Source organism: Heloderma suspectum, chromosome 11, assembly GCF_057233095.1.
Source record: "Heloderma suspectum isolate Gila_16-S chromosome 11, 16-S_ref, whole genome shotgun sequence".
NCBI classification, from domain to species: domain Eukaryota; kingdom Metazoa; phylum Chordata; class Lepidosauria; order Squamata; family Helodermatidae; genus Heloderma; species Heloderma suspectum.
This window is the reverse complement of record NC_139468.1, coordinates 41,541,024-41,567,985: the sequence shown is the minus strand read 5'-3', so window position 1 is coordinate 41,567,985 and position 26,962 is coordinate 41,541,024. Positions and strand designations below refer to the sequence as shown.

The window sequence follows — 26,962 nt, the reverse complement described above, 5'->3', positions numbered from 1 at the left end:
CTTTTTTATAGGGTTCTTGCTCTTCCACCACATGAGATGATGGCCCCACTCATCTCCAGTCTGCTTAGTTGTACTTGCAACTGCAGCTAAAGCCACCTTCTTTTGGTTGCAGCCATCTTTGTTGTGGGAAGAGATTTCGGCACCATATTCTAACTGGGCCCACCCATGTAGCTGGTCATGCACTAGACCTTGTGTTTGTTTCTGGAGAAGCGGGGAGTGATCTGGAAGTCGGGGGTATATCCACCACCCCCTTGTCATGGTCAGATCACTATCTGGTGACGTTGGACTTCTTGGTTCCACAACCCCTCCGCAGGGGTGGAGGACCCATTAAAATGGTCCACCCCAGGCGTCTTATGGATCCAAATGGATTCCTGAACGCGCTTGGGGATTCTCTGGGGCACGCCAACGGCCACTCGGTTTAGACCCTGGTGGGTGGCTGGAATGCCGCAATCACTGGGGCATTTGATCAGGTGGCTCCGAAACGCCCTCTCCCCCTGAGGGCTCGGACTGCACCATGGTTCAGTCCGCGGTTACGAGCTCTGAAACAGGAGGTGAGACAGCTAGAGCGCCGGTGGCGGAAGTCTCGCTCCAAAGACGATCAGACACGGGCTAGAGCTGTATCTTCAGCCTATCACATGCGGTGAAGGCAGCAAAAAAGGAATATTATGCTGCCTCTATCATGTCTGCAGAGTGCTGTCCCAGGAGGCTGTTCCAAGTGGTCCAGAGCCTGGTCGGTCCTGTGGCTCCTGAACCACTGGAGCATTCTAAGGCCTCCTGTGAGGCCTTGGCAAGGCACTTTGCAGATAAAATTGATCAGATTAGGTGTGTTACTCTGCACGCTGTGGATACAGTTAGTGAGCAAGAGGCGGCCTGTGGCAAACCGGTTTTGGGGGATTGGTTCCAGCTTCTTCCTCCTGATGAAGTGGACAAGGTGCTTTCATCTGTAAGGCTGACCACCTGCTTACTTGATCCTTGCCCATCTTGGCTCATTATGGGCTGCAGAGAGAGACTGGGTGAGGGGATCAGGGCGGTGCTGAACGCCTCCCTTGAGGAGGGAGTGATGCCATCAGCCCTCAAGGAGGCAGTGATAAGACCGCTCTTAAAGAAGCCCTCCTTGGATCCTCAAGTTCTGAACAACTTTCGCCCAGTCTCAAATCTGCCATTTTGGGGCAAGGTGATTGAGCAGGTGGTGGCAATGCAGTTGAAGGCACACTTGGAAGAAACTGATTATCTAGACCCCTTTCAGTCGGGCTTCAGGCTTGGGCATGGGACAGAAACGGCCTTGGTCACCTTGGTAGATGATATGAGGAGGGCTTTGGATAGGGGTGAATGCTCCTTCCTTGTTCTCCTCGACCTCTCAGCGGCTTTTGATACCATTGACCATGGTATCCTCCTGGACCGCCTGGAGGGGCTAGGCATTGGAGACACCATATTGCGGTGGTTCCGGTCCTTCCTCTCCAGCAGGTACCAGAGGGTAGCACTGGGAGAGGTGGTTTCGGATCCGTAGCCACTCACTTGTGGGGTGCCACAGGGTTCCATCCTCTCCCTGATGCTATTTAACATCTACGTGAAGCCGCTGGGGGCTATCATCAGGAGGTTTGGGGTGCGGTGTCATCACTATGCAGATAACATGCAGCTCTACCTCTCGTTCAAATCTTCACCAAGGTTGGCTGTAGAATCCCTGTCCAAATGTCTGGAGACGGTGAGTGGCTGGATGGGGAGGAATAGGCTGAAGCTGAACCCTGACAAGACCGAGGTACTTTCGTTGGGAGACAAGAGGAGGCTGGGGGATCTTGACCTGGTGTTGAATGGGGTACGGCTACCCTTGAAAGACCAGGTCCGCAGCCTGGGGGTCATTTTGGACTCCCAGCTGTCCATGGAGGCTCAGGTGTCAGCTGTGAGCCGGACAGCGCTGTATCAACTCCATCTGATATGGTGGCTGCAGCCCTTCCTTCCCGACCATCTGCTCCCATCAGTAGTACATGCCCTGGTCTCCTCTCGTTTAGACTACTGTAATGCACTCTACATGGCGTTATCCTTGAAGACAGTTCGGAAGCTGCAGCTGATACAGAACAGGGCGGCTCGCCTGATTACAGGCAGCTGCTGGCAAGATCACATCACTCCAGTGCTGAAGGAGTTGCACTGGTTACCAGTTGTTTTCTGGGCCAAATTCAAGGTGTTGGTTTTGACCTTTAAAACCCTATATGGTTCCGGCCCAGCCTATCTTAAGGAGCGCCTCCAGCAACACCAGACAGGCCGCTTAACAAGATCAGCCTCGGATGGCCTTCTCTCTGTCCCATCAGCCAGGACAGCTAGACCGGTACGAGGGAGAGGGCCTTTTCTGTGGTGGCCCCCACTCTGTGTTCCCTAGGGAACTCTGCCATGCCCCCTCTTTAATGAGCTTCCATCGTGCATTAAAAACATGGTTGTTCAGGCAGGCATTTTGGGTGGGTTAGGGTATTTTAGAAAATGTTTTTACTGTAGAATTTTATTGTTTTAAACTGTTTTATTGTAGGCTGTACATCGCCCAGAGTGGCTGGGTGACCAGCCAGATGGGCGATTAATAAATTTAATAATAATAATAATAATAATAATAAATAATAATAAAATTCCTCAGGGCAGAGACAAGTCAAGCACAGAGCATGAGCTGCCAGGCTTGCCTTTAAAACAATGTGGAGGAGGGAGGGCGTTAAAGGCTAATAGCTTCACAATGATCCAGTGGATGGTCAGAAAAAGAATGGGCAAGACCCCTGTAATGCCCTCAAATTTTAGGATGCACTTAATGGGGCAAAAAAAGGAAGGTACATTACGGGTGGCAGGGAACAGTCATAAACAGCAGAAAGTCATTCAGGAAGAAGAAGAATGTTTGAACTGTTGTATCTTGGCCATTTCTCAACAGATCTACTTGATGTTTGGCTAGTGTCTGGCACTCAGCGCATCAATACCATGTCAAATTACAGAAGGCTTTAATCAACCATCTTCGTTTTATGAATGAGTAAAATGTTCAGGCTTTATAGTGTTGGAATGCAGTTGACTTAACTTACAGGCATTCTATACAGCAAGAAAATTCTAAGCATGATGATGTCACAGCACATGTCCGTTACTAGATGTCGACAGGGAGAAGTCATGAGGCTGCTGGTTGCAGCTGACGCCGCCACACACTCCTCATAATGCAAAGTTCGGCCCTCAGTTGCCAGCGGGTCTAAAATAAGGGGACATAATTATGAAAATTCTAAAAATAGGTGGGTTACAAATTTTAGAATGAATACATGAATAGAATTCGAGTCCTTCTTGGGGGAAAAGCAGGATAGACGGATCAAGCCAGGGATATCTGACTATCCAGGGCACTTAAAACATACTGCTTTGAAGATTATCTTAACAGGTGGTAATTTCAAGTCCAGCTTTAAGTCTGTTTATAAATTTGCCAAAGGGGCAAATTTGAAAGTCTCTGATGCTCTCCTATCCAGGTGTTGGGTCATCTCTTGATTTCCTCCCATCTGCAAAGGATTCTCTGCCAGTAGTCCTCCTCTTGCTTATATGGACCCAATTATTACACTTTTTGGCTCTAAAATGTGCCCCAGGAGTCCATTTCTCTTCCATATGCAGCTGGCTGGGAAGGTGGAAAACATTAGGAGCCAGCAGAAGAGATCCAAGAGTTTTCACAACCAAACCTCCCACTAGCATTTAATGATGGCTTGTAAGATCAAGAAATATTTTTTCTTCTAGAGGGATAGTTGCTGGATTCAGAGCATAATGTCACAGAGCATATTTTGCATGCCACCTTATCATGGATGGACAGGAATTAGTCTGATTGCACAAGCAAGCTAAGCAGCTGTATTTAGAGGAAGGAACAAAGCCGTGCACAATCAGAGAAATGTTCCAAGACCCCTGGCAGTGTTGCTTTTTTGGAAGGGAAAGTGGGTGCAAATCCCCAGATAGGCATATTTATATAATTCTTTATTTAGTTGCTTTGGATCTCCATTCCTGAAGAGTTATTCCAGTCCTTCTCTTTATTACAGGAAAATATGATGTGTAACATCGGGGGCAATAATACAGACTACCGAAGGACACCCTCAGATGAGGACTTGGGCCGCCACCCCCAGCTGGTATGCAGTGCTCACCTTCTGCACCATACAAACATGGTCAAGTTTGTAGCCCTGTGCTTTCGGACATTACTTGAACTCAGGGCTGAGTTCTGGTGCAATTTTTTTTAAGTGTGCAGTGTCACTGCAAGATGCTCCCAGTGACACTTTCCATACAATGTATATGACAACAAAATATTGCCATCCCATGGTTTTCCTGCTACAACATGCAAAAAGCAGAGAACAAGAACAGATGGCAAAGCGACTTCAGGTCGGTTCACTTGATCATCTGGGCATGCGGCACCTGCTTGAAATCGCTGCATATGTTAGGAAGATGGTCAGTGGTCTTTAAGTGTCTTGCTAGCCCCCACTTACCCAGTTGGAGGAGGTAGAAGCCCAGTCCTGCATTCTGCCTTGAGTCTGCAGAAGGCAGAGGTTCAGAATGTGTGCTGCTCCCCATCCCTGGCCAAGGGAGAGAACTGCAGAGAGATTAGCCAGACCAGCAAGGAAGCTCCAGTAGGCCAGAGCAAGTCATGTGATGTGGGGGCTCCCTTGAGCTCTCAGGTATCTTTGGGCTCAGGACAGGCTAGCTTAGTGGTCCGAGCAACAAGAAGGCTCTGCTGTTGTTGCCTGTGATGGATGACACTGGACCTCCGGTGTGGGAAGAGCACAAGCCGGCAAAGGAGTTCATGGGGGAGCCAACTCCATGCAGCAGTTCCACGTGGAATCCCAGCGGTGTCAATGGACCCCGAGTTCTACTTCCGAGGCTTTTGGGGGGGTGGGGGGAGCTTAACTGGCATTGCACTGTTGTGTCCCATGGACTTCTCTCTCATCTTTTCTTTTCAGAACTACAGCAATTCTGATGTGATATCAATAGACTGCAATGTGAACCTGGCTGCCAATGAGGAAGTCAGCTTTCTCTTGTATGGAAATCTGTGGATGAAGTCACTGAGAGCTGTAAGGGCAACTCAGCCAACTGCACAGCCATCACTAGCGCTTTACGCAGGCAGGGGATGACTCCGTTTGTGCGGCTGGTGTCCTGAGCTAGCCTCGGGCTCTGGGGAGTGCAAACTAGAGGTTCTTGACTTCCACTTTCCCCTCCAGCTTATCCAGCTGCTGGTAACTCCCCACCCTTTCCATACGGAAACCTCCCTTCATACTGAGCTGGGGGACAAGACCGTCAATCTTCTGAGTGCCACATCAACATAAATTGCTTAATGATACAACCCACGAGAGAATTGGGGCAAATCAGGAACAGCTGCCTCCTCCTTGGCACCGAGATGAGTGCTAGAAGGCACCCTCGAGGTGTGACCCCCAGCAGGTTTGAAGCACAGTCTGCTCTGAAGGCAGCATCTAACTGGCCTGTGAAATCCTTCTGCCACTAGAAATAGCAACAGCCAACAGCAGCAGGAGCTGGGCTCAAATTATGGGGGATCGTTTATGAAATTCACAGGCCCCCCCCCGCCGACTCCCAGCCAATTTCAGCCAAATCAATCCTCCCCCCACCCCGTACTCTTCTAAAACAGTAATGAAGGGGGTTGTCACAAAAGGTAAAGGGGTCAGGCATCTCTTTTCTCCATCTTATTCGAGCACTGAACAGGAGTCAAGGAAGTGGCAGCATGGAGTAAGTGATTGTATGCCGTGCTGCAGGGAAAAGGAGCGCTGGGAGCGCTGTAGCCGAGTGGGGGAGCCCCTGCTCTGCAGACAGAAGGCCCCAGGTTTGATCGCCAGCATCACCGGGGGGGGGGGGGGGCTGGGAAAATTCCTGCCTGAAACCCCGGAGAGCCGCTGCCAGTCAGTGCTGCCAGCGTTGGGCTAGATGGATCAAGGGTCTGACTCAGTATAAAGCAGTTCCCCAACGAACGCAGCAGCAGAATTCCAAAACTGATCAGACCAGCAGCTAGCCTGACCTGGAAGCGTCCTTGGCAGTCGGGCTGCACCACAGGACCTGCTCTGGCCTGCTGCTGTCCAGAGGTGTCCTGCTGCAGCCTCCAGCAGAACATTTCTTGGCACCTCCCACTTCTGCCACCTTCAAGAAAAGGTGGCTTTCCAGGCATTCCTCCATGGTCACGGTAAAGGCACCCCCATAGGGCCAGTTTATACTTTGTCATATTTTGAAGTTACGCCATTTTTAAGCGAGCTTTGGCCATGGACAGCATGGAGAATCTTCCATTTCAAGAACAGTTGTGCACATGCACATTTATTATAGCTCAATGAACAATGCATCTGCATCTGGTCACCCCCCCCCCATGTTTCATGAAGCAGCTGGAAAGGAGTTGGCAGTCTGCAGAACCTTTCATTTTATTATTAACTAGAATATGCCAATTGTGGCTAAGCTATGCTGGCTCCTGTGTTCCCACTGTGACTCCCTGTCCTGTCCTGTCCAGCTGAAATTCAAGTCGCTGAGATTCGTGATTAACGCCGCCCTGCAGAGAGGGTTTCGCAGCGCCTTTGTCTTCAGAGAAGAGGATCCAAGCCGGCAGGTAGGCAGCTTGACTACAGGCGTGCGTCATACTTGTTCCCAAGACCTGAGATTTGTGTTGCAGAGGCATGGGGTATGTGGTAGGGTTTGTTTTGATCCTGTCTTATCTGGTGAGTTTGGGGGAAGAAGAAATCCTTGCTGCTGAATTGCTGTTAATTGGGGTCAACGGCACCCAGAGTCCTACAGCCAGAGATAGGCCTGTCATTCCCACCCGGATGCAAACCGCAGGTCCCGCACGCCCCCGACTCTTCCTCAGCCCACCCGCCCTCCCACTTGGACAGCAACTCGGCTTGCCAGTGGGCTTGGCAGCCCCACGGTTTCATCCAAACACTCCAGAAAGGCACCGCTCTCGCCAATAGGTCCCTCACCCCCCCTGCCTACGCCCCTTTGTGCACATGTCACTCCCTCCTGAGATGCCGATTCTAGGGATTCTGCTGCCCGGGCCTCAGCATCAGGTGGAGAGCAGGATTTTGAAGCCAGGAAAACCAGTCACTTAGGAACTCGTGCAGCATGTCAGGTCCCAGCAGCACGCATCTTATTCTGGGCCCGTCTGGCCAGACGCAACTAAGCGTCAAGTGAACCAGTGAGAATGCACAGACTGTGCTTTGTGAGAGGTCAGCCCTTTGCTTGGTATTTTTCCAAAACCCACAAATGACCTTACCGCTCCAATGCATGTGTGTAAGAGTAGCTCCTAACACACCCCATGTTTTCAGTTATTACTGGCTGTTATTGTTTTACCCCATCTTCAAATCTAAACTGATTGTACAATGGCAAGGGCAATACAGTTTTTGAGCTCAGCCCAGCATGCCAGTCGTGGTCAAATGTGTCCCCCAGGAACCACAGGCAAGAAGTTCTTCTGGCTCAGCAAAAAGACTCCACAAAGGCCATAGGCCCCCACCTCCTGAATCCAAGCTCCATGCACCCCTCCTACCCTAGGCCCTTGAACCTGCCTGGCCCCTCTCTAAGATCAGCTCAAACCAGTCAGTGGCACCCAGATCTCTTCCTTCTGCCTTCCCTACTATAACACCAGGGCAACGTGAGCAGTGAGACTCCCCCCGTCCCCCCGCCCCACATGCACAGGGCCATCTACTGTCAACTGTCCTGGGACAAGGATTCGGGTGGGGGGGCAGGCGAGAAAGACATTTCCCCCTGCACACACACACACAGGGTCATTATTCCCAGCTGCCATGAGGGATCCTGATGACTGTTTATATATTAGTATTGTTTATTGTGAATTTATTAATATATTTTGGTGTTACTTCTAAGGTGCCTTGGAAGGATTTGTATCCTGAAAGGCGGGATAGAAGTAATTGCAATAAATAAATTAATTTAATTAATTAACACATTCAAGAGCTCCTTGCAAGTTTGCACCAACTACTAGAATGAAAACTAGGTATCTTTCAGTCAATCAGTTGCAAATCCTCACTGAATAACCCAGCAGGGGTAGCTTCTGCCCCCAGCACTTCTGATTAGAAATTAAACACTAATGAGGGGCAGTGTTGGTTTTGAATAGACTTGGGGTTGCAACCCTGGTGCTAAAATAGTAAACACATAACCCAGAGTGGAAGATTGTGCCTTGCACTTTTCTATGCGCACACCTTTAGGACACTCAAACCAAAAAAAAGTGGAACGCTAGTGCCCTCTCCTGGAAACAGCCAATAACTGACAGGAGTGCTTGTCTTGTGCATTCTTCTGCAGAGTCAGCCCAAGATGAACCCTAACCAAACCTTTTTCTTCTAGACTTCCCTGGAGATCACCTCCGCTGCCCTCGTCCTTCTTGGATACAATATAAGGCGAGTTCTACTGAAAAGCTGCTTGCTAATGCCCTTACTGTATTCCTCTTGCAGATCGTATTTGAAATCTCCAAGACAGAAGAGTCCCACATCCCCATCTGGATCATAATTGGGAGCACATTGGGCGGTCTTCTGCTGCTGGCGCTGCTTGTGCTGGCTCTGTGGAAGGTAAGCCTCCACCCCGCCCCTTGTGCTCGATAGACGAGGCTCGCTCTGCTACCATGGGATAGCTGCCCCTGCGGGGAGCAGGAGTCACGTAGCCACACGTCTCAGCTCAGGGGCCAGCTGACACTGCTCTTCGTTCACCGGAGCATAAAACAGCATGAACAGTGCACCGCGGGCCCTGGCACAGCCACGGCACAGCCACGGCCAACTCAATGTCTCTGTTGCATTTTGGAATGTGGAGCCGATCCTGCCCGGGCTCGGCTGCCTTGGTGCTAAGGGCATCCATCGCCAGACGGGCATTTCACACAGCAGATCCCCCAGACAAACACACAAGTGCGCACACTGTGGGAGGCTGCTGACTAGGGTGTGGGCACTGGGAAGTGGATGCAAGCTGTCAGCTCACAGCGATCTCCTTTTCACATGAGTTTCTAAATATCAAAAATGTGCAGGCTGTATTTCGTATTTCTTTGCTTTTTTTAAGGAATACACCCCTGAACACATTTACTTGGATGTACAAGAGAGGTGTAGTGCTATGACGTTAATGTCTCCCTTCAACATTAAAAAAAATCTTTTCTGATCACTGACAAAATGGTGGTGGTGGCTAGGAAGTTTTTTAAATCCTTTAAAAACATGTTTTAGCATTATTGTATTAGCATTATAACACCGTAATACAAAAATAACATTACAGCATAGTGCTGTTATAGTTCTGTACCCCTCTTTCATGAAAAAGGGAGGTATCGTGCTATGACACAATAATACAATAATTTTAATTAAGAATATTTTTTATCATTTTGGAAGCAACTGGAAATTTTTTGTTTTGTTTTTTAAATTAACATTATAGCATTGTGATGCTATAGTGCTGTACTTTTCTTTCATTTAAAAATATGTAATCAGAAACATTTTAACAATAAAAACCGGGTCATAAAGTGACATCCACCACAAGGTCATAATGAGTATGTGCCGAGTTGTGTTCAGTTCACTTTTCCAATACATCACTGGCCAAGTGAAGACCCCACCCTATGAAAAAGGTGAAAGAATAGCACTAAAGCCATCTACAATTGTGGAGATAGTACTCCCCTTCCATTTTTATGAAAAAAGCTCAGACTTCCTGCAATCTGCGAAAAAAACAGAAGAACTACAGGGAAAATACAGGATAACAATGATTGGATGAAGGCATCGTGTGGAAGTCCTGTAAACACTGAGTGAACAAAGCATGGCAATTCCACACTAAACCCATAGTGTGGAAGCACCCACAATTACAGGTAAATTACCCCCAAAACATGACAAAAGACCTTTTGATAGGCCTGGCTTTGCATTTGTTTTGAGTTGTGGGCACTGGTGTTCTGCTCCACTGTTGTAGGGGGCACCTGAGTGGTAAAATCCTTGCTTTGCATGTCCTGGGTTCAAGCCCTGGCACCTCCAGATCAGGATCTCAAGGAGCAAAGCTAAGAAGGGCCTTTGCCTGAGATCCTCAAATGTCACTGGAAGTCAGAGCAGACAATGGGGTCTTCATGGACCAAAGGTCTGACTCAGTATACGGCAGCTTCATATATTCATATATGAAAACATCTACCAAGTGCCCTTTTGATGGGAAGGCAAATTAGGGTTAAAACAAAATCTACACAACTGTTGTTACCATTTTCCCCCATTAAAGTAACAAACCCATTTCCACCAAAGTAGTTTTGTCTGCCACACCTAATAACGATAATCATTTGGTAGGCCAGCCCTGCCATTAGGCAGTCAGGTAGTCCCCCCAGGCAGCAGATTATGGGGCCGGCAGCAGCCACCCCCTGGCTGTTCCCCCTGTTGGAGGACAGAGCAGTGTGCGCCATGTGGCCTACCTGCAGCCCCTGGGCTGGCCTGTGGCCCTCAGGTGAGGTGGGGATGCTGCCCATCACCGGTGCTGAAGTGAGGTTCAGCTGCCAGTCCAGTCGACTTCTGCAGGTGGAATGTGGGGGAGGGGCGCCATCTTGTCCTCCACCTCAGGCAGCAAAAGACCTTGGGCCAGCCCTGCCTTTGCATCCCCTGACAACTACGGCTGCGATCTTGCTTAAGGACAGAGGTACAATGCCAAAAGAACGGTGGAACAGGCGGAAAATCAACTGATTAAGCTTTTGTCGGGTTTTGCCTTTTTATTGGCTCCTAGTTCATGGGTTGCTGTTTTCTGTATTGAATGTTTCCTTATTTAATTGGAAGCCGCAGTGAAGCGAAGGTGGGGTATAAGTCTGAATAAATACAATAACACAATTAAACTCTCTAGCATGAGTGTGCAGTGATGTCACCCAGACATTCCAAGAGCAGTAGTACTATTAATGCAAGCCATCAGAGGTACTGTTTGAAGTCTGAATCCACCCCCCATCAGTAGCCATGGATGTAGACACAACACACTCGAGTGGTGAGTTAAGGACAGACTTTACTTGAGATATTGCAGACTTACAACTCCAGGTACGTTGGCTGAGGTCAGCCTCATGGTCAGCAGCCCTTGCAGGAGGAAGTAGGAAGAAGTAGGAGAGTAGGGGGAGAAGGCAAGGAAAAGGCAGTACGACCTCCCAGAGACCCCTTCCACCCGACTCAGGTACATATTAACCCTTCACGTTCAGGTTAAGTGACTCATGGCCCGAGTCCCTCCAGCACTATTAATGCCAGCCAGTGAAGTATCAATGGGCTTTTCTTTTTATTTTCCTGTTCCTGCAGCTTGGCTTTTTTAAAAGTGCCAGCCGCAAGAGAGACACAGCCCAGGACCAGAACTCCAAAGAGTTGGACTAAGACATCCGTTCCCCCAAGCGACTCAGTTACCCAAGTTTTGTTTGGCATGGAGGCCTTCATTGGCATTGTTCAGGCTCCCTTCGTTGAAAGCAACCAAACTGCTACGCATTACCTGCAAGGGGCAAGATGTAGCCAGCTCGAGGTACTTCAAACTGGTTTTGTTTCCCTCTGCCTAAGACACTGGAAGCACGCAGCGAGGACTGGGAGGGTAAGTTAACAGGGATAGGGGATCCTTCAGTGGTCATCTCTTTAACAAGAAATCTGTGTGCCCCAAGGCAGACAAATATCATGCCAGAGGAGCTCTGGGGTGACATCAGACTCGTAGCTCCACTCCTTTTCTGTCTATGGCACAAGTACACCTCCTACTTTGGGGACACCCACTTTTTAGTCCGCATTCTCACTGGGAAAAGCTTTGGAATCCCTAGACCCACACAGATACCACCAACAGCAAACGTGGAATGAGTCTTCACAGAGTCTTTTTATGGCAGCTGCTTATCCAAGGTGTCAAGGGAGAATGAGACAGATTGGCGCATTCGGCAAAGGTGGCCTTCAAGGAGCTTCTCTTCAAAACAAATCAAGAGCTTTTACAAAATGAGGCAGCACTCAAAAGAATTTGAGGGACTGAGACTCTGAACAAAAGGACTCTGCAGAAAGTTGCTTTAAAATGAAAACTGTTCTCTAGCCATCCCTTGTCAGAAGAGAGGAAATGCTGCAATGATGTTACTTGACTGCGTTTACCTGTGAACCAGTAAAGTTACAATATCATTACTCTGATGCTGTTCATCAAACCTTGATGATGGGCCCAAGCAAAAGATTCTTCCGCACATGGAACTCCCATTCATTTCGAAGGGGCTGGTGCAGAAGAAGTGCCCAGGGAAACAGACACCCCCCCCCCGCCTCTTCCATATTTTAAATGGAACAATTGAAGAGCCCTTAATTGTCTTCTTTTAATGCACTGAAAACAGATACCAACAATTGTAAGCACCTTAACACAAGCCTGCAATCCTCAGCTGTATATACTTATTCTAAAAATGTTTACCTTTCTTATTTTTAAAGGTGATTTTAAGAGAAAAAAACCAGTTTGAAGTGTTGTTCCCCAAGTTGTGCAATTTCCAAAACCAACGAAGACAGGAAAACTGTATTATATGTATATACTTTTGTGTGGTGAAAAGGTTTTAATTTGACCCTTTTTTCTTTTGCATAATAGAATTATTTATACAATTGTTAATATTATTGACTGAAAATGAGATCTGTTCAGCTGAGTGCAGTAACATATGTAAAATGCTGTAGCAGTAGGGTGTTGTTTAGAAAATTAAACTTTTGTTTAAGTTAAAGGGTTTAAGATGTTCTCGGTTGTCTAAGGCGTTTTTTAAAGGAACTAAAAATGTTGCCTGTTTCATTTGGAGAAAATTACACACATTTCTGACATTCATTGGAAGGATCTTGTCACAAACAGGCAAGACCAGCTGCTGACAGATAGTATCCCATCGTAAATATTTTAGTACTCACAAAAGGGACGCTTTAACGAAGTGTTGGCCGTGTGAAATTGCTCTCACAGAAAGGCATGCAAAGACAGGCAGGGAACACAACTGGCTCTCGAAATCTTCCAGAGCACTTTGCTTTAGGAAAGTCACCTTCAATTGGATAGTTACTTAGATTGTAAGCCTGCCGGCAGGGACAGTCTCATTTAATTGATTATATGTCAGCTGATCTGGGGGCCTTTTTGGCTGAGGAGTGGCATTAAAACACTTCAAATAAATAATAACTATAATAAATCTACATGGCTGCTGGGTTAGAAATTCAGTTAACAAGTTCAAAAAGGTTGCCCTGATCTTACTATGCTCTTCCTTCCTTCCTTCCTTCCTCCCTCCCTCCCTCCCTCCCACCACCATTTCCTCCTTCACTTGCTCCTTTGAACCTGCTCAGCAAAAAACTCACCGGTAACCTTGAAACAAAAAGCTGTCTTTAAAGCCACAGGCAGTTAGTACATACTTGTAAGTCAAAATACCCAGTCAGCCTTGGGCTTTTGAGGGGGAAAAACCCTGACATTGTTTTCTTATTTGATCTTATGGTGGTTTTCTAGAGATTGGCAAAGAGACAGATGATGCCCAGCTTATAATAAAAGCTCCCATGTTGCTCCTTCCCTCCCACTCTCCTTTTAGTATTTAAACTCACAAGAGTGGGTGGAGTGTGTCAGTGCACATTAATCTACACTGCTAGCATACCTGAAGTTGCTCTTTCTGTGGGGACGTCTGTGCTCTGGGGAGGGAGCAGGTGCAGCTGAAAGGAGGACGTTCTCCATTGCAAAGGACTAGAAACTTAGTCACAGAGCAGTTTTGATGAGGCTCCAGTGCACTGCATCAACGGTGTGAGTGGACTAAAGAGAGGCAGAGTTAGGTCATTGCTGACGAGCCGGAGATGGACCGAATACACTCCTCCAATCCTCACAGGAACCAGACAGCAAATGCCTCTACGCGTATGGTACTACAGTTCACAAGGGAAGATCACAAGATCTCCCATCTTTTGAGGCTGGCTTCCCACGCTTGTATTCATCGCTGAATTGCCAACCCAAAAGCCACAGGAAAAATCTTATTTGGAGTCCAGTCTTTAGGGATCCCATTTAGACTACCTTTCTATGTGCTTTTGGTACAATGAAGTTGTCTTATGTATGTCCCCAAAAGGGCCAGGTGTACAACTCACCACAGCTGAACTTTTCAAAGTGGGACACAATAACCTTGACAGCTGCATGCTTCACTCTTAACATGCTTCACTCTTAATGCTGCTTCACTCTTAACATCACCAGGAAAATTTGCACGGAGCCCAACCATTTTGTTAAAAGCCTGTTATGTCAAATACGTTCCTAGCAAACTGTGAAAGTTGCAGAAAAGGGCAACCAAAATGATCAGATAACTGGAGCAACTTCCTTACAAGAAAAGGTTATGTTAGGGACTTTTCAGTTCAGAAAATAGATTATATGGGGGGAATGGGGGGAGACATAATAGGGAACTATAAAATTATGCATGATTTGCGGGGGGAGGTTTTTCTTTCATGATACAAGAACCCAGGGTCATCCAATGAAGCTAAATTGCGGGAGCTTCAGGACAGATAAAAGGTAGCATAGTAAAACTATGGAATTCGCTGCCACGAGGTGCAGTGATGGCCACCAATTTGGACAGCATTAAAAGGGGGTTCGACAAATTCATGGAGAATAAGGCTATCAATAGCTACTAGTCACAATAGCGATATATTACAACCATTATTAGAGGCTATATGCCAACTGCTGGGGAACATGAGTGAGAAGGTGCTGTTGCATTCATGTCCTGTTGTGGGCTTCCCACAGACATCTGGTTGGTTGGCCACGGTGCAAACAGAATGTTCAACTAAATTGCCTAGAATGGACGTTGGTGAGGAATACCAACACTTTCATATCTGGCCAGTGGGATTAATCCATATGCCAACACAAGATCCATTAATGGATCTAAAGACATCCATGACCTGAACTACTTTTTCTTCCAAAACTTATTCCTCCAATCAACCATCTTGAATCAGCTCACTATAACAAGTGTACTAACGCAGCCAATCCAAACATTTCTAGTAGAGTTCAAAATAAGTGTTCTTATTACAATGCAGTTAAATCATGCTCAAATCAGAAATCACCATAGCAAAGTTTAAAAGGCAGTACTGGAATAGACTGAAGGCAAAACTGAAGGCAAGACTGAAGGCAAAAGGAGAAGGGGACGGCAGAGGATGAGATGGCTGGATAGCATCACCGATGCAATGAATATGAACTTGAGCACACTCCGGGAGAGAGCGGAGGACAGGAAGGCCTGGCGTGCTATGGTCCATGGGGTCACGAAGAGTCGGACACGACTGAACGACTGAACAACAACAACAACTGGAATAGAGGATCAGGTAAGAATTGTACCAGATTCCATAGGCCAGATAGCTACAACTTTGCTGGTATAGGGACAGAGGACCAGTTTCCAAGTCAACAAGGGCCTTCATATACAGCATCCTTCTTATGAACAGCACTTGTGCAACAGCACACAGGATCAGGCCGTTAATTGGTGCATTTCATATCATGATCTATGTAAAGGGAATAGCCTATCCAATATAGCTTAGACCAGGGGTGGGGAACCTCTGGCCCACAGGCCAGATTCAGCCAGCCCATCTGATGAGGGGGCAGGGGAGCCACCAGGTGGCAACTTCACGGCTGCAGCTCAGTGGCTTCGTGCCTCCCTCATCTTCCCCGCATGAGGAAGGCGAAGTAAAAGCAATGCCACTTCACGCTTAGCCGACACTTCAAGGCACCACTTGAGTCCGCTTTGCTCCTCCCCCACACGGGGAACACAAAGGAGCAAGGTGGCGACTCAGTGAGCTCTGCTCTGCTCAGCCTTTCCCTAGCCAGGGAGCGCCTGGGTGGAGCACAGCTGGCTCCCAGGCTAAGCTCCAGGTTAGAGGAGCACTCCTCCAAGCCAGCTTCCCTCTGTGCAGGCTTCCCCTGGCTGGGAAAAGCCTGCACCAAGCAATGCCAGATCTCTGAGGCACTGGCTGGAGCTTCAGCCAAGGGCCTGATGACGTCAGGGGGTAGAGATCCTGAACATCATCTATCCTGTGGGTGGGGTTGGAGAGAATCTTCCCCTTGGCCCATAAAAGGTTTCCCACCCTGGCTTAGACTTTCCCGTGATGGATGTCTTTCTTACACTCATGAATTATAATTGGGCAATAATAGGATCTGCGAGTGTTAACTTCTGTGATGACTGTCACTGCACATGCTTTCTCTTCTCAAAAACAGAAGGATGCTAGGTTGGATCCAGGATTTGCCATCCATGGACAGAAGGCGCCCCTGCCCTACGTTTGAGGATCCACACACACACCATAGCTCACCCCATTCTACAGGGTCCCCCGACCCTCTATGTAGCACTTTCGGGGGGCTGTCAGGGCTGCCACGGGGAAGAGGGTGGGGTGTGGAAATGCAATTCCACCAGCCCAGTTGCATGCACCGAAAACTGGATCCAACCTTCTGGGTCTCAGAAACAGGTATCCCAAGTTCACATGGTAAAAAGGGACCCCTGGCCACTTTCAAATCCTTCGCCTCTCCCCAACCCTGCTGGGAGGGATTAAAACACACTTTGGCCATCCCTCAGTGCCTCATCAGAAATCTGCAAAACAAGTTGCGGAAACACAGAATGGCTCAACTCCAGATAAGCTGGCAAGAAGGCAAGCACAGAATACCAGAAAGGGTGACACCAGGCTTGTCCATTTAAGGAACAGTAGGGAAGACTTTGGCTGAGCATCTTGTCAGTTCTTCACACTACTGTTCAAGGTCCATTAGACACATTACAAATGTCTTTCTGACAGTTTGATTCTAATTGAGCAAATTTAAAAGTAAAATGCAGTGCCACTAAACCATTTCTCGCTGAACACTACTCAGGTCTGCTCCTGACATCCAGTGAGAGCAAGAACATGTCGCTTTGCAGCATAACAAATCAGAATAGCTAATTTCACATTCGTTTTATTTGTAATACAAACACACACCTGTGCCTGGAATGCCCCTTTTTATTAGAGCTCTCTTACCCATTTTTTAAAAATGACTGCAGAACATTCTTTCACCATCTGACAGTTAGAAAGTGGCATTTAAAATAATGGCAAGTATTTTCAGTAACCTGTCCAAAAAACATTTGGCTGCTGAAGTTTCTGTCAAGGATACTTTTCACAAGTCAGATATTTTTCATACAATCAAGATACTGCTAATGATTTAAAAAATGGCCTTTGTATAGGTTGTTTTGGTGGGGGGAGGATTTGGGGGTGGGTGAGAATCTATTTCCCTGAAGAATGCCATAATGAACGGACTGAAAAAAATATACTTATTCTTAGGGCAGGGTGCTGCCAACACAATTTATTATTCTTCCCTGATCCTTCCCTGCCAGGGGAATTTAATTCTAAAATAATATAAGCTCATAATTTAAAGGATCCTTGTTTGTTAGCTAGTTGGAAGGTATCAGGAAAATGCATTTCAGGTTAACATTTCAGGTGTGAGATTAAGATCTGGCCTTAACCACAATGGTTCACCTCAACTTTCCCGAATCTGGTGCCCTCCAGGTGTGTTGGGACTACAGTTCTTGTGGGGATGATGGGAGTTGTGGTCTGACACATCTGGAGGGTGCCTGATTGGGGATGGCTGCTTTAGCTGATCTAGGAAACACACGCTCACAATGATTCTCTCTCTCTCTCTCTCTATCTCACACACACACGATATTTGTGCACGCAACTTATTCTTTTTTAAAGCTTCATTATAAAGGAGAAGTGATTTAGAAAGGTATTATGCCTGTTTTTTTCTTCTCAATATCAACCAAAATGATACTAATAACTTAAGTAATGTTGGTGAGCCCAGTATCACATCTGAATTTTAACCTATATTTTCCTTTGTTTGCAAGGGAAATGATCAGTTATTTTTGTTTCATTGCAAGAAGAAATTAAAAATAAATGTTATTGACAACTTCAATAAGAAGTAAAAGGCATTAAAAACAGGCTGGTGAAGAATAAATTTCCCTGGATTGCTTTGCATGTTTTAGTAATATCCCAGCAATAAGATCCTTCTGAATTCTCTCTTCCTCCCTTGCTCCCATAAGAAGACTTTCCAAACTGCTGCATAGGTAACTTGCTGGCTCAACCAGTTAAATGCAAACCTCTTTGCAAGTAGCCGCTTAAAGCATTCTCAGCTGTCAATGGTAAAACCCGTGTGCATCATAGTATCAAAATATTTTACACCCATTCTAACTTAGAATTTGATTTCCCCCCACACACCATTTCATTAAGAGAGAAAACAGAACCCCATTCCTTCTGCCAACTGGAATTTCAGACACCAGAGGATAAGTTTACAAATCAGAGCAAGACAGCCGGTTTATGAGGAGCTGGTTGGAGTGTATTCGCTACTGAAAGAAGGGAGAAGAAAATGAAATTCAAAAGCTCTGCCTGCTTTTTTATTGACTAGAGTCTGACCCTTCGTGAAGGAAAAGAGCCCCACCATCTAGGTGTGGCCCTAGTGGAATTCTACAAATTCTTCCAGTGTTTTGGGGATCTGGTTGTGGTAGCTGATGTGATGAACACGCACAGCTCGAGCGGCCAGGCACTTTAGACTCAGCTTCATTTGAGTTTTCAGGAGTATTTCGGACACACCAGTGGTGCTTTTGTCAAGAGGAGTTTTCTTCTGCTTGTTAGTCATATCTGTATGAGCACCAGCCTCAACCAAGCTGATGATGATAGAATGCAAGGTCAAAAAATCACTGATGGGCCTGTTGTACTGGACTATGACATGCAGTGGGGTGTTCCCTTCATTATCCACAACGTTGACGTCGGCACCACAGTCCAAGAGGAGTTTGGTGACCAGAGCATTGGGGAAGCTGCAGACGTCATTGGTATGGAAGTCATCCACTGGTGTACCGGAGTTGACAGCATGGTGCAGCAAGCTAGACCCATCTCGTGTCCTGGGATCGAGGTGGATCAAATTATAAATCTGCTTGTTAATTCGTGACTGCTCCTCATCCCTGCACTGGGTCTTGGTGGAGATACACACCAAGTACAAGAAGGTGAAGATATTGCATTCATAGTTGTCCATGGCTGTGTGGAGCTCAGCATCCTGAGAGCTTTTGACCCTGGCCATCCCTTGCTCTATCTCCAAGACGCTACACCTCAAGACGCTCTCAATGTCCTTGGCTGTTACCGGCTCATTCAAGTGTATCATCTGAGAGAAGACTTGAGCAAAGCGGAGGAGGTCCTTATGGGTATTCCTACTGCCTTTCTGCCGTAAATGCAAGGCATGAAGCCAGAGCTTGATACACTGTTCAAACTGCATGTTATCTGCATAAACGGCACCACGGTAAATAATGGGGTGCGAGACATCAATATTGTCAGAACCTAGAATGCGCTCTCGGACAATGAGGCCCTCCATGTGCAGGGCATCTCTGTCCTGCCGAATGGATTCTAGTTCCCGAGGAGTCCGGCATTCAGCTCGGTTGCCATATGCTTCTATCCGAGGCAGGACTTCCTTTTCTATAATGTTCTCGCTATCTCTGTACCGCTCTAACATGGCTAAATATAAATAATGATAGGTCTTCATTATATCATAATTCTCTCGGTCGTTGGCAAACGAGGCACCCAGAAGTTCCAAAGCTTCTATCCTGCTCTTACGGTCGCAGTCAGCATGTGCCAGCAGCAGTTCGACAACATCAGCTTTACAGCTCTCTGCAGCCACTTTTAAAGGCGTCATCCCATGGCCATTCACCATCATGGCAGACTTCCACTTCACCAGCTCACGGACTATCTCCAAGTGACCAGCCTCAGCTGCAAAATGCAATGCTGTCGCGCCACAGTGTGCTTTGGCATTGGGATCAGCATGCTGCTCTAGAAGATAGCGCACCACATCCACGTGACCCTTGTAAGCAGCAATCATAAGGCAAGTGTTGTCGTACTTGTTGGCGATGCTGATGTTGGCGTTGTTCTCCACCAGGTATTTCACGATGTCGAGCCTGCCATCAAAGCATGCAGCGCGTAGCGGAGTCGAGTTGGTCACGGTCGTGTGATTGACGTTCGCCCCGTGGCTGACCAGGAGCTTCACAACTTCGAAGTGCCCCGCCCCAGCTGCACACCACAGTGCTGTGGCGCCATCAATGACATAACTAGAGAGGGAGAGGGAGAGACTGGATGTTAGAACTGGTGTGATTCTTAAAAATAGCTTTGAAATAAGGCCATCAAACAGGCAAGGGTTTCTCAGTGTGGAGAAGTATCTCACTGCACTGCCTATCAGGAGGGAGTATTCAGCAGCTTTTCAAACCGTTTTAACCTGTCATTTACATCTCACCAAGGTTGAATAACCAAGCAAAGGCTGAAAAGCTCTTCAAACAAGTGAGGCTACAGCAATTACAGCTTTAAGAGTCACATCTAGAGGGAGCTTCCTGTCGGAACATGTTAGGGCAACAATGCAGCATTCAGTTTTAAAGGTGGCTCAAAGGAACGAAAGAAAGTGGAAACTTCATCCGGGAGCATGCAAAGTGCTTATTATGAGGCTGGGAAGAGGATACTTTTACAACAGCTATGTCACGGCTGCCTTGGAAAGTTTTTGCTTTGACTACTATCAGTTTTAAAGAAAAAAAATGTTACAACCCATTTATTTTTCTCTCCTGACCTGTCCCGACTATGTAAAAGTGCTGCGGTTGTTTTAAAAGGGAGGCTCTGAAGTTGTTCCTAGTGACTCAAGCACCGGGCCAGGACACACTGCACCTACAAGCCTCTCCTAACTGTCTAGAATTGACAAGTGACTGATAGCAGGCCGCAGCAGGCTGATGCTATAGGGTCAGCTCTTTGCACCTAATGAAGTACTGTAGCAAAACTCGCTTATCCATTCATTTATGCAACTGATGAAGTGGCTGGGGCCATGAAAGCTTATGCTATAATAAACTGTTTAGCTTACAAGGTGCCACAAGCCTCTTGTCATTTATCCATACAAATCTTATTAAAGTCAATGGGATAGAAGCAGAGTAGGTGAGCTGTTGGCAGTAGCTGTCTCCTCCCCTTCCCACCTCCAATCTGAAGTTCAACTTTGACAGCCCTATTTGATGTTTCCTGGTAGTTTTAATGCAACAGGCAGTTGACTTCCTGTCTCCAACTGAGATACGTCCAACCGTTTAGTTTTCTCCAAAAGAAGTAATTCTTATATCGTTTCTAGAACTACTTTGGGATTACATGAAAATCATTTCCTGCCATAACTCAGTTTAGACTTTCCTGTCTAACTTGTCCAGAACCTGAAATGCCATCATTATACCTGGTCCATTTCAACAGGAGCAGAGGGCAGCTAGGAGGTCTGGCTGCACCATGTGGGCCAGTCTATGCTCCCCTCCTTAATGGTATGCCCCACAGCTCTCAGCAACCCAGCCCCTCAGCGATGTCACAGAAAGAAATTATCCAGTGTATTTGTCAAAGCGGTAGAAAAAGGATATGCGCCTGGGAAATGCTGAGCTTTATATGTTTCAGCAGTATGTGTTTGCCTTTGGTTTGATAGCCTTAAGAAAATGGAAGGAAGGATGAAAACTACTTCAAAAACTAAGAACTCCAGTTTTGCTCTTAAGACCTCCTGAGCACTATAGTGAAATTAAGACCCCCCCACCCCAATTAGCAATACTACCATCTCACTTGGAAGAACAGACAGAAGGAGAAGAAATGCATCTCATAATTTTTCAGGTGAGGCTTTTGAGCCATATTTCACATATATCCCAGCTTTTAGCTTGGCACACTGGAACTAAGACTGTCAATGGCGTCCCCTCATGAATTACAGTGTAATTATTACACAACGGAAGCTATATAGCTTCCGTTGTGTAAGTGGGGCCCTGCCCCTGAAGCTTCTTCAACTCTGCCCAAAACATCCATGCACTGAGCAAATGGAAAGCCGCTGCACAAAGATCTCTACCCAACTGGGAACCCTGCATGATCGGAGTCCCAAACCTGTAAAGATCAAAACACTTAGGCTTTCCTTTTGCAGTCGTCCATGCTCAACACATGGATCACAAGGGCAGTGGTATGGCCTGCTCCTTTTTAATGAGTAACACATGAAGGGGGCTAATGTGTCTAAGCAACATCTTCATATATGGAATTTGACAATGACATTGAACAACCCTGCAAATTGCATCTGGTAAATTAAAGCTAAATAACTCATGCCATAGTAAGTTCATCTTTACATTGTCATGGGACTCTTGTTTTTCCATGTGGGAAACCTATTTTCCCACATGTTTCTGCAGACCAATGCTTTGCGGGGTGAGGGGGGGGTAATTCCCAGCTCTCACAATTGCAATGCAGTTTGGAAAAAAATGATGGCAAAATGTAAAGGACCACAAATTAGCTACAGATTGGCTGGGGAGGTACTTATGTGCAACTGGAATTGTTGGTTAAGTTATCTTAACAGTTTTGGTCTACAGGTACCTTTTCTGCAATGTGTCTGTTCTTTAATTATAGTCCAGCATGGTTAAACTGATCCATGGGAGTGGGGCAGTGGATGAACAGTCTTCCCTCACAACAGGCAGCCTGGCCGGCCTTTTGGCTCCTTCTAGTTTTAGGCTTCTTCGACAACCATTTATAGAATCATCACGTGACAATCAAATAAAGGTATATGATGTACCTACTTCCTTACTTTCATTGAGTGAGCCTACCACAAGACCAGCCTGAACTGTGTCGATCCAAGGAACCATCCCGTTTCAAATTTCCCTTCTTCTTAACCAGAGAAGCTCACAACCCCGCTTCACTCGTGTGCACGCGTACGTACCCATCAAAACGGACAGTGCCGGTCTGCTGGGTCTGCACACGGTAATGCTCCAGAAGCAGGCGCACGACTTTGGCGTGCCCGTTGCGGGCAGCAATGATGAGCGGAGTCGATCGCTGCCCACCCTGGTGGGTGACGTAGCCCAACAGGTAGCGGATGTCGCTCTCGGAGCGGTTCAGGAGCAGGGCGGCCAAGGTCAGCACCCGCCCCTCGCTGGCTGCCTTGTACACGTAGCCGGCCAGGCTCTCCATGGCTGCTTGCTCCTCCCGGGACCTCCAACGCCCCCCGCCGCCCCCCCCAGCCGGCGCCAGGGCCGAGCTGGGCTCTTCCTCCGCCCGCCCCTCCGCCCCCTCCGCGGCTCCGCAGTGGGGAGGGGCATGCGGGCCGACCCCCTTGGGGCCAGGGGGGGCTCCGGGGCTTCTCGTCGTCCTGCCGTTCCCTGCCAGCACCACACACGGTTCAGGCAGGCTGGGCCTTCCCCAGGGGCCAGCCGTCGGAAGCCCCAGGCCCCATGCTCGCGGGGGGCGGCAGGCTGGTGCCCCCCTTTGCCTCTCCCCAGGAGGGCTCCTGCCGGGGGGACACTCTGCTTAGGCCACAGGCCCCCTGGGAAGGCCGAAGCTCCCCGCCCCTCCCCCAACTGCAGGAGCCCGGAGCAAGCGCGGTGGGGGAAAGAGGCGGCCAGAAAGGGCCGCCCCTCACCCCGGGTGCCCGGAAGACCTCCGCGGAGCGCCCGGGAAGGAGGGCCGGAGGCCTCTCGGCATTGCTACGGGTGCCCGGGAGGCTCACGGCACGCTGCTCTTGGCTGCGGCGGATGGCATAGGACGAGGAGGCGCCGGAGGCTACGGGCCGCCGCAGGTGCCCTTCCCAGCCGCCCGATCGGCTTTCGCGGCGCGCTCCAGCTTCCTCCCTCCCCGAGCCTCGACTCCCGGAAGCGGAAGCGGCCTCGTGTGTCCTCCGGGGATCGGCGTCGTACTGGGAAACTGCTCCCCGGAGAAAGATCGTTCCGGAGCCAAGCAGGACTTTTGGCCGCTTGGCGGGCGGAGGGCGAGCCGGGAAGGCGGGCGGCAGGGCGGCCTCTCGCCCAGGAGCCGCGCGCGCAAGCAGGCTGCTGCAGCCCTGCCTGGACCCGTTATGTTGGCGAGGATGGGAGCAAAACTGAGGGAGTAAGTCGCGGCGTCTCTGGCGAGGGCCTCGCCGGGTTTGCGCTGCTAGCTGAGCTTGGCTGACTGTGTATTTGTTATATAGTAGCAGCTGTTTTACACACAGGGTGGCGTTATTTGCAAGACAGCCGCATCTTTTGTTTCGTTTTTGGCTGAGACAAAACTGGTATTTGCCTGGAATAATTGTGCTTTCTCTCTGTGTTTGTTTTATTATTGTAATAATAAAACCTCCAGACCTTTAAACATGGGCAAGTTCATATGAGAGAAGACAGACCTTCAGATAACTTGCTCCCAAACAATTTAGAGCTGTATAGCTTAAATTAAACCAGCTCTTTAACTTGCTCCAGAAAAAAACAGGGAATTGGTGAAACAGGATGGCGAAGCCCACTTAACCCAAGGGAATAAGGAGAGGAGGTCTCAGGATGCTGAAAAAATATATGTAATTTTATTCCAAGAAATAGCCCTATGCGTTTTGGCCCCGAGTACGGGCCTTCTTCAGGGGTCAGTTTTAGTATAAATAAATGTCTGCCAAGATCTCTGAAAGGCCCCATGGACCAGAGCTGACAACCATGTCCATCTGAGGAAGGTTTCTGCCACAATCAATCTGTCAGTGCCACAAGACTCTTGCTTGTTGCTTTTGCTGCATCAGATTCATGCAGCACCTGCAGCTCCCACCTGAAAGCTTTTCTCCCTCGAGCCCCGAAAGTCTGGCATGTCTGTCTAACAAATCTGAACTCACTGAGTTAGAGCCAGGACATTTCTGCAGCAAACTGGAGGAGTGCAAGCCTCATTCTCGTTCTTGCCGGTCGTGTAGGCTGCAGTGCCCCCTCCCTCTCAAACTCGCTTCTGAATTTGGGGAGATTCTGTTGGGACATAGCTGGCAATGACCGGTGAGCAGCTTGTGCCACCCCCCATCACCACACTATGGCTGGAGAAGCTGCCCCTCATACATTTAGTATAAGGAGCTCCATCCTGGTGTAGCAGTTTTGTAGCATATTATTAAGCAATATCAATGGGATCTTCTCAAACCGGGGAGAGGTAAAGAGCGGGGTACTGCAGGGCTCAGTCCTGGACCTGGTGCTCTTCCACATTTTTATTAATGACGGAGGAGGAGGTGCAGGGAATGCTGATCAGATTTGCAGATGACACAAAATTGGGCGGGATAGCTAATACTTTGGAAGACAGAAACAAAATTCAAAGTGATCTGGATAGACGAGTGCTGGGCAGAAAACAACAGAATGACATTTCATAGGGATAAATGCCAAGTTCTGCACCTAGGAAAAAGAAACCAAATGCACAGTTACAAGATGGAGGATATGTGGCTCAACAACACTACAAGCGAGAAGGATCTTGAAATTGTTGTAGATCACAAGCTGAATATGAGCCAACAATGTGATGTGGCTGCAAAAAAGGCCAATGCTATGTTGGGCTGCATTAATAGAAGTATAGCTTCCAAATCCCGGGAAGTACTAGTTCCCCTCTACTCAGCACCAGTTAGGCCTCATCTGGAGTACTGTGTCCAGTTCTGGGCACCACACTTTAAGAAGGATGCAGACAAGCTGGAGAGGAGGGCAACAAAGATGATCAGGGGCCTGGAAACAAAGCCCTATGAAGAGAGACTGAAAGAACTGGGCATGTTTAGCCTTGAGAAGACTGAGGGGAGATATGATAGCGCTCTTCAAGTCCTTGAAAGGTTGTCCCAGAGAGGAAGGCTAGGATCTCTTCTCAATCATCCCAGAATGCAGGCCATGGAATAATGGGCTTAAGTGACAGGAAGCCAGATTCCAGCTGAACATCAGGAAAAACATCCTGACTGTTAGAGCAATATGACAAGTGAACCAATTCCCTAGGGTGGTGGTGGGCTCTCCCACACTGGAGGCATTCAAGATGAGGCTGGACAGCCATCTGTTGGGGATGCTCTGACTTGGATTCCTGCACTGAGCAGGGGGTTGGACTCGATGGTCTGGTAGGCCCCTTCCAACCCTACAGTTCTATGATTCTGTGGTTAATGTGCTGTGAGAAACAAGGCTCCTGCAAGTAAAGCTCTTATAAGCCCAAAGTCTCCACCCAGAAAGGAAGAGGTTGCCCACCACCTCTGCATGATTTGCTGATCTGGCCTTCGTGCTTTCCAATCAACCTCCATTGGAGGCAGGGAATAGGTGTGAGTAGATCATGAGAGTGCTCCCTGTGCAGAGAGGCAGCAACAGAATTTCTAGCCCTCTGGGGAGGGTGCCAGTTCTGTCTCTTATCAGGAGGCACAACTAGAGCAGTAACTCACACAAAAACACAGCAGGGGAAGTGGTGGGCTCCTCTATGAGCAGGTAACTCATTCTTGCAGACAAGTGAAGTGTGGCTTTCATTCTAATTCAGAACACAGTGTGCTACTGCAACCAAAAGTCTGGAAAACATTGATCTAAATGGTTAGAGATAACCCAGCAACTTTGTAAATTAGAATTAGGTAAAAGCTCCTGGCAGGTGAATCTTGGAAAGATCTTGCTGGCACTCCCCACTTTGCAATGCTGCAGCGTAAACTGCTTTTAGCGTCTGCACCTGTTTTTACCTGGGCAGGGTGGGTTTGATATCCCCTTCAACAGGCAGTGTTCTTTCTGCAGAAAACACCAGGCAGCATTGTGGCTCCTTCCCTCTCTTCTCTGCCTGTCTCTTGCCACAGGCCTTCAGGGAGACCCACCTATTGTCCTGACTAGTCATTTGTCAGAGCCGGCTGACACGGTCAGTAACACGATCTTGCTAATAGGACCCAAGGCCTGTTTGGTGCAATTGTTCTGCGGTGGTTTCGGTAGCAACAAAATGAATAGTTAATCCAGAGTCATGCAACTGGAGCTGCTGCCACCTGTGGAAACTGTACAAGGGCAAGTCCATCCATTATGCATCGGCCTGCTTCTGCCCTGTGGCTCCTGCCAGTGCATGCATGGAAAAGACAGCAGCAGCAATGGGCTGCGATCACGATTCCCCCTCCTCAAGCTAGCTGCATTTGCACACATTGTCCCCCCATGACCTATGGCTCTGCCTTCCAGCCCCGCTTCTCTCCCCCTAATCTCCCAGGATGGATTATCTGAGTGAGATTATCCATGAGCAGGACATGGGCATCAAATCAAGCATGCAAATGTTCTGCCTGGCCTGCTGAGATGTTACGCCACAGGAGCCGAGCAGAGAGGGCTGACCACCCCCACTTCTGATAAATGGAG

At 48.1% G+C, this 26,962-nt stretch overlaps 2 protein-coding genes across 2 annotated transcripts in view; one reads left to right on the top strand and one right to left on the bottom strand.

Annotated features, from left to right (window-relative positions):
- ITGA11 (integrin subunit alpha 11) overlaps positions 1 to 13,066 on the top strand; it is a 121,457-nt gene extending 108,391 nt beyond the window's left edge. The window contains exons 26-30 of the mRNA XM_084816385.1: positions 4,020 to 4,106; positions 4,929 to 5,039; positions 6,470 to 6,565; positions 8,412 to 8,525; positions 11,217 to 13,066. Of these exons, the coding sequence (XP_084672511.1) occupies positions 4,020 to 4,106; positions 4,929 to 5,039; positions 6,470 to 6,565; positions 8,412 to 8,525; positions 11,217 to 11,288 (480 nt within the window). The 3' untranslated portion in view covers positions 11,289 to 13,066. The remainder of the gene's footprint in view (positions 1 to 4,019; positions 4,107 to 4,928; positions 5,040 to 6,469; positions 6,566 to 8,411; positions 8,526 to 11,216) is intronic.
- Positions 13,067 to 16,787: 3,721 nt separating this feature from the next.
- FEM1B (fem-1 homolog B) lies at positions 16,788 to 23,516 on the bottom strand. The gene is made up of 2 exons (XM_084817536.1): positions 22,600 to 23,516; positions 16,788 to 19,966 (listed from the first exon to the last, which is right to left on the bottom strand). Exons 1-2 carry the CDS (start codon positions 22,845 to 22,847, stop codon positions 18,331 to 18,333), a joined length of 1,884 nt encoding a protein of 627 aa, XP_084673662.1. The 5' UTR covers positions 22,848 to 23,516; the 3' UTR covers positions 16,788 to 18,330.
- Between the last annotated feature and the right edge of the window lie 3,446 nt (positions 23,517 to 26,962).

Coding starts and splice junctions, on each gene's coding strand:
- FEM1B (XM_084817536.1), bottom strand. CDS start 22,847: ATGGAGAGCCTGGCCGGCTACGTGTACAAGGCAGCCAGCGAGGGGCGG. Junction 19,967..22,599: donor GGCACTGTCCGTTTTGATGG/GTACGTACGCGT, acceptor CTCCCTCTCTAG/TTATGTCATTGATGGCGCCA.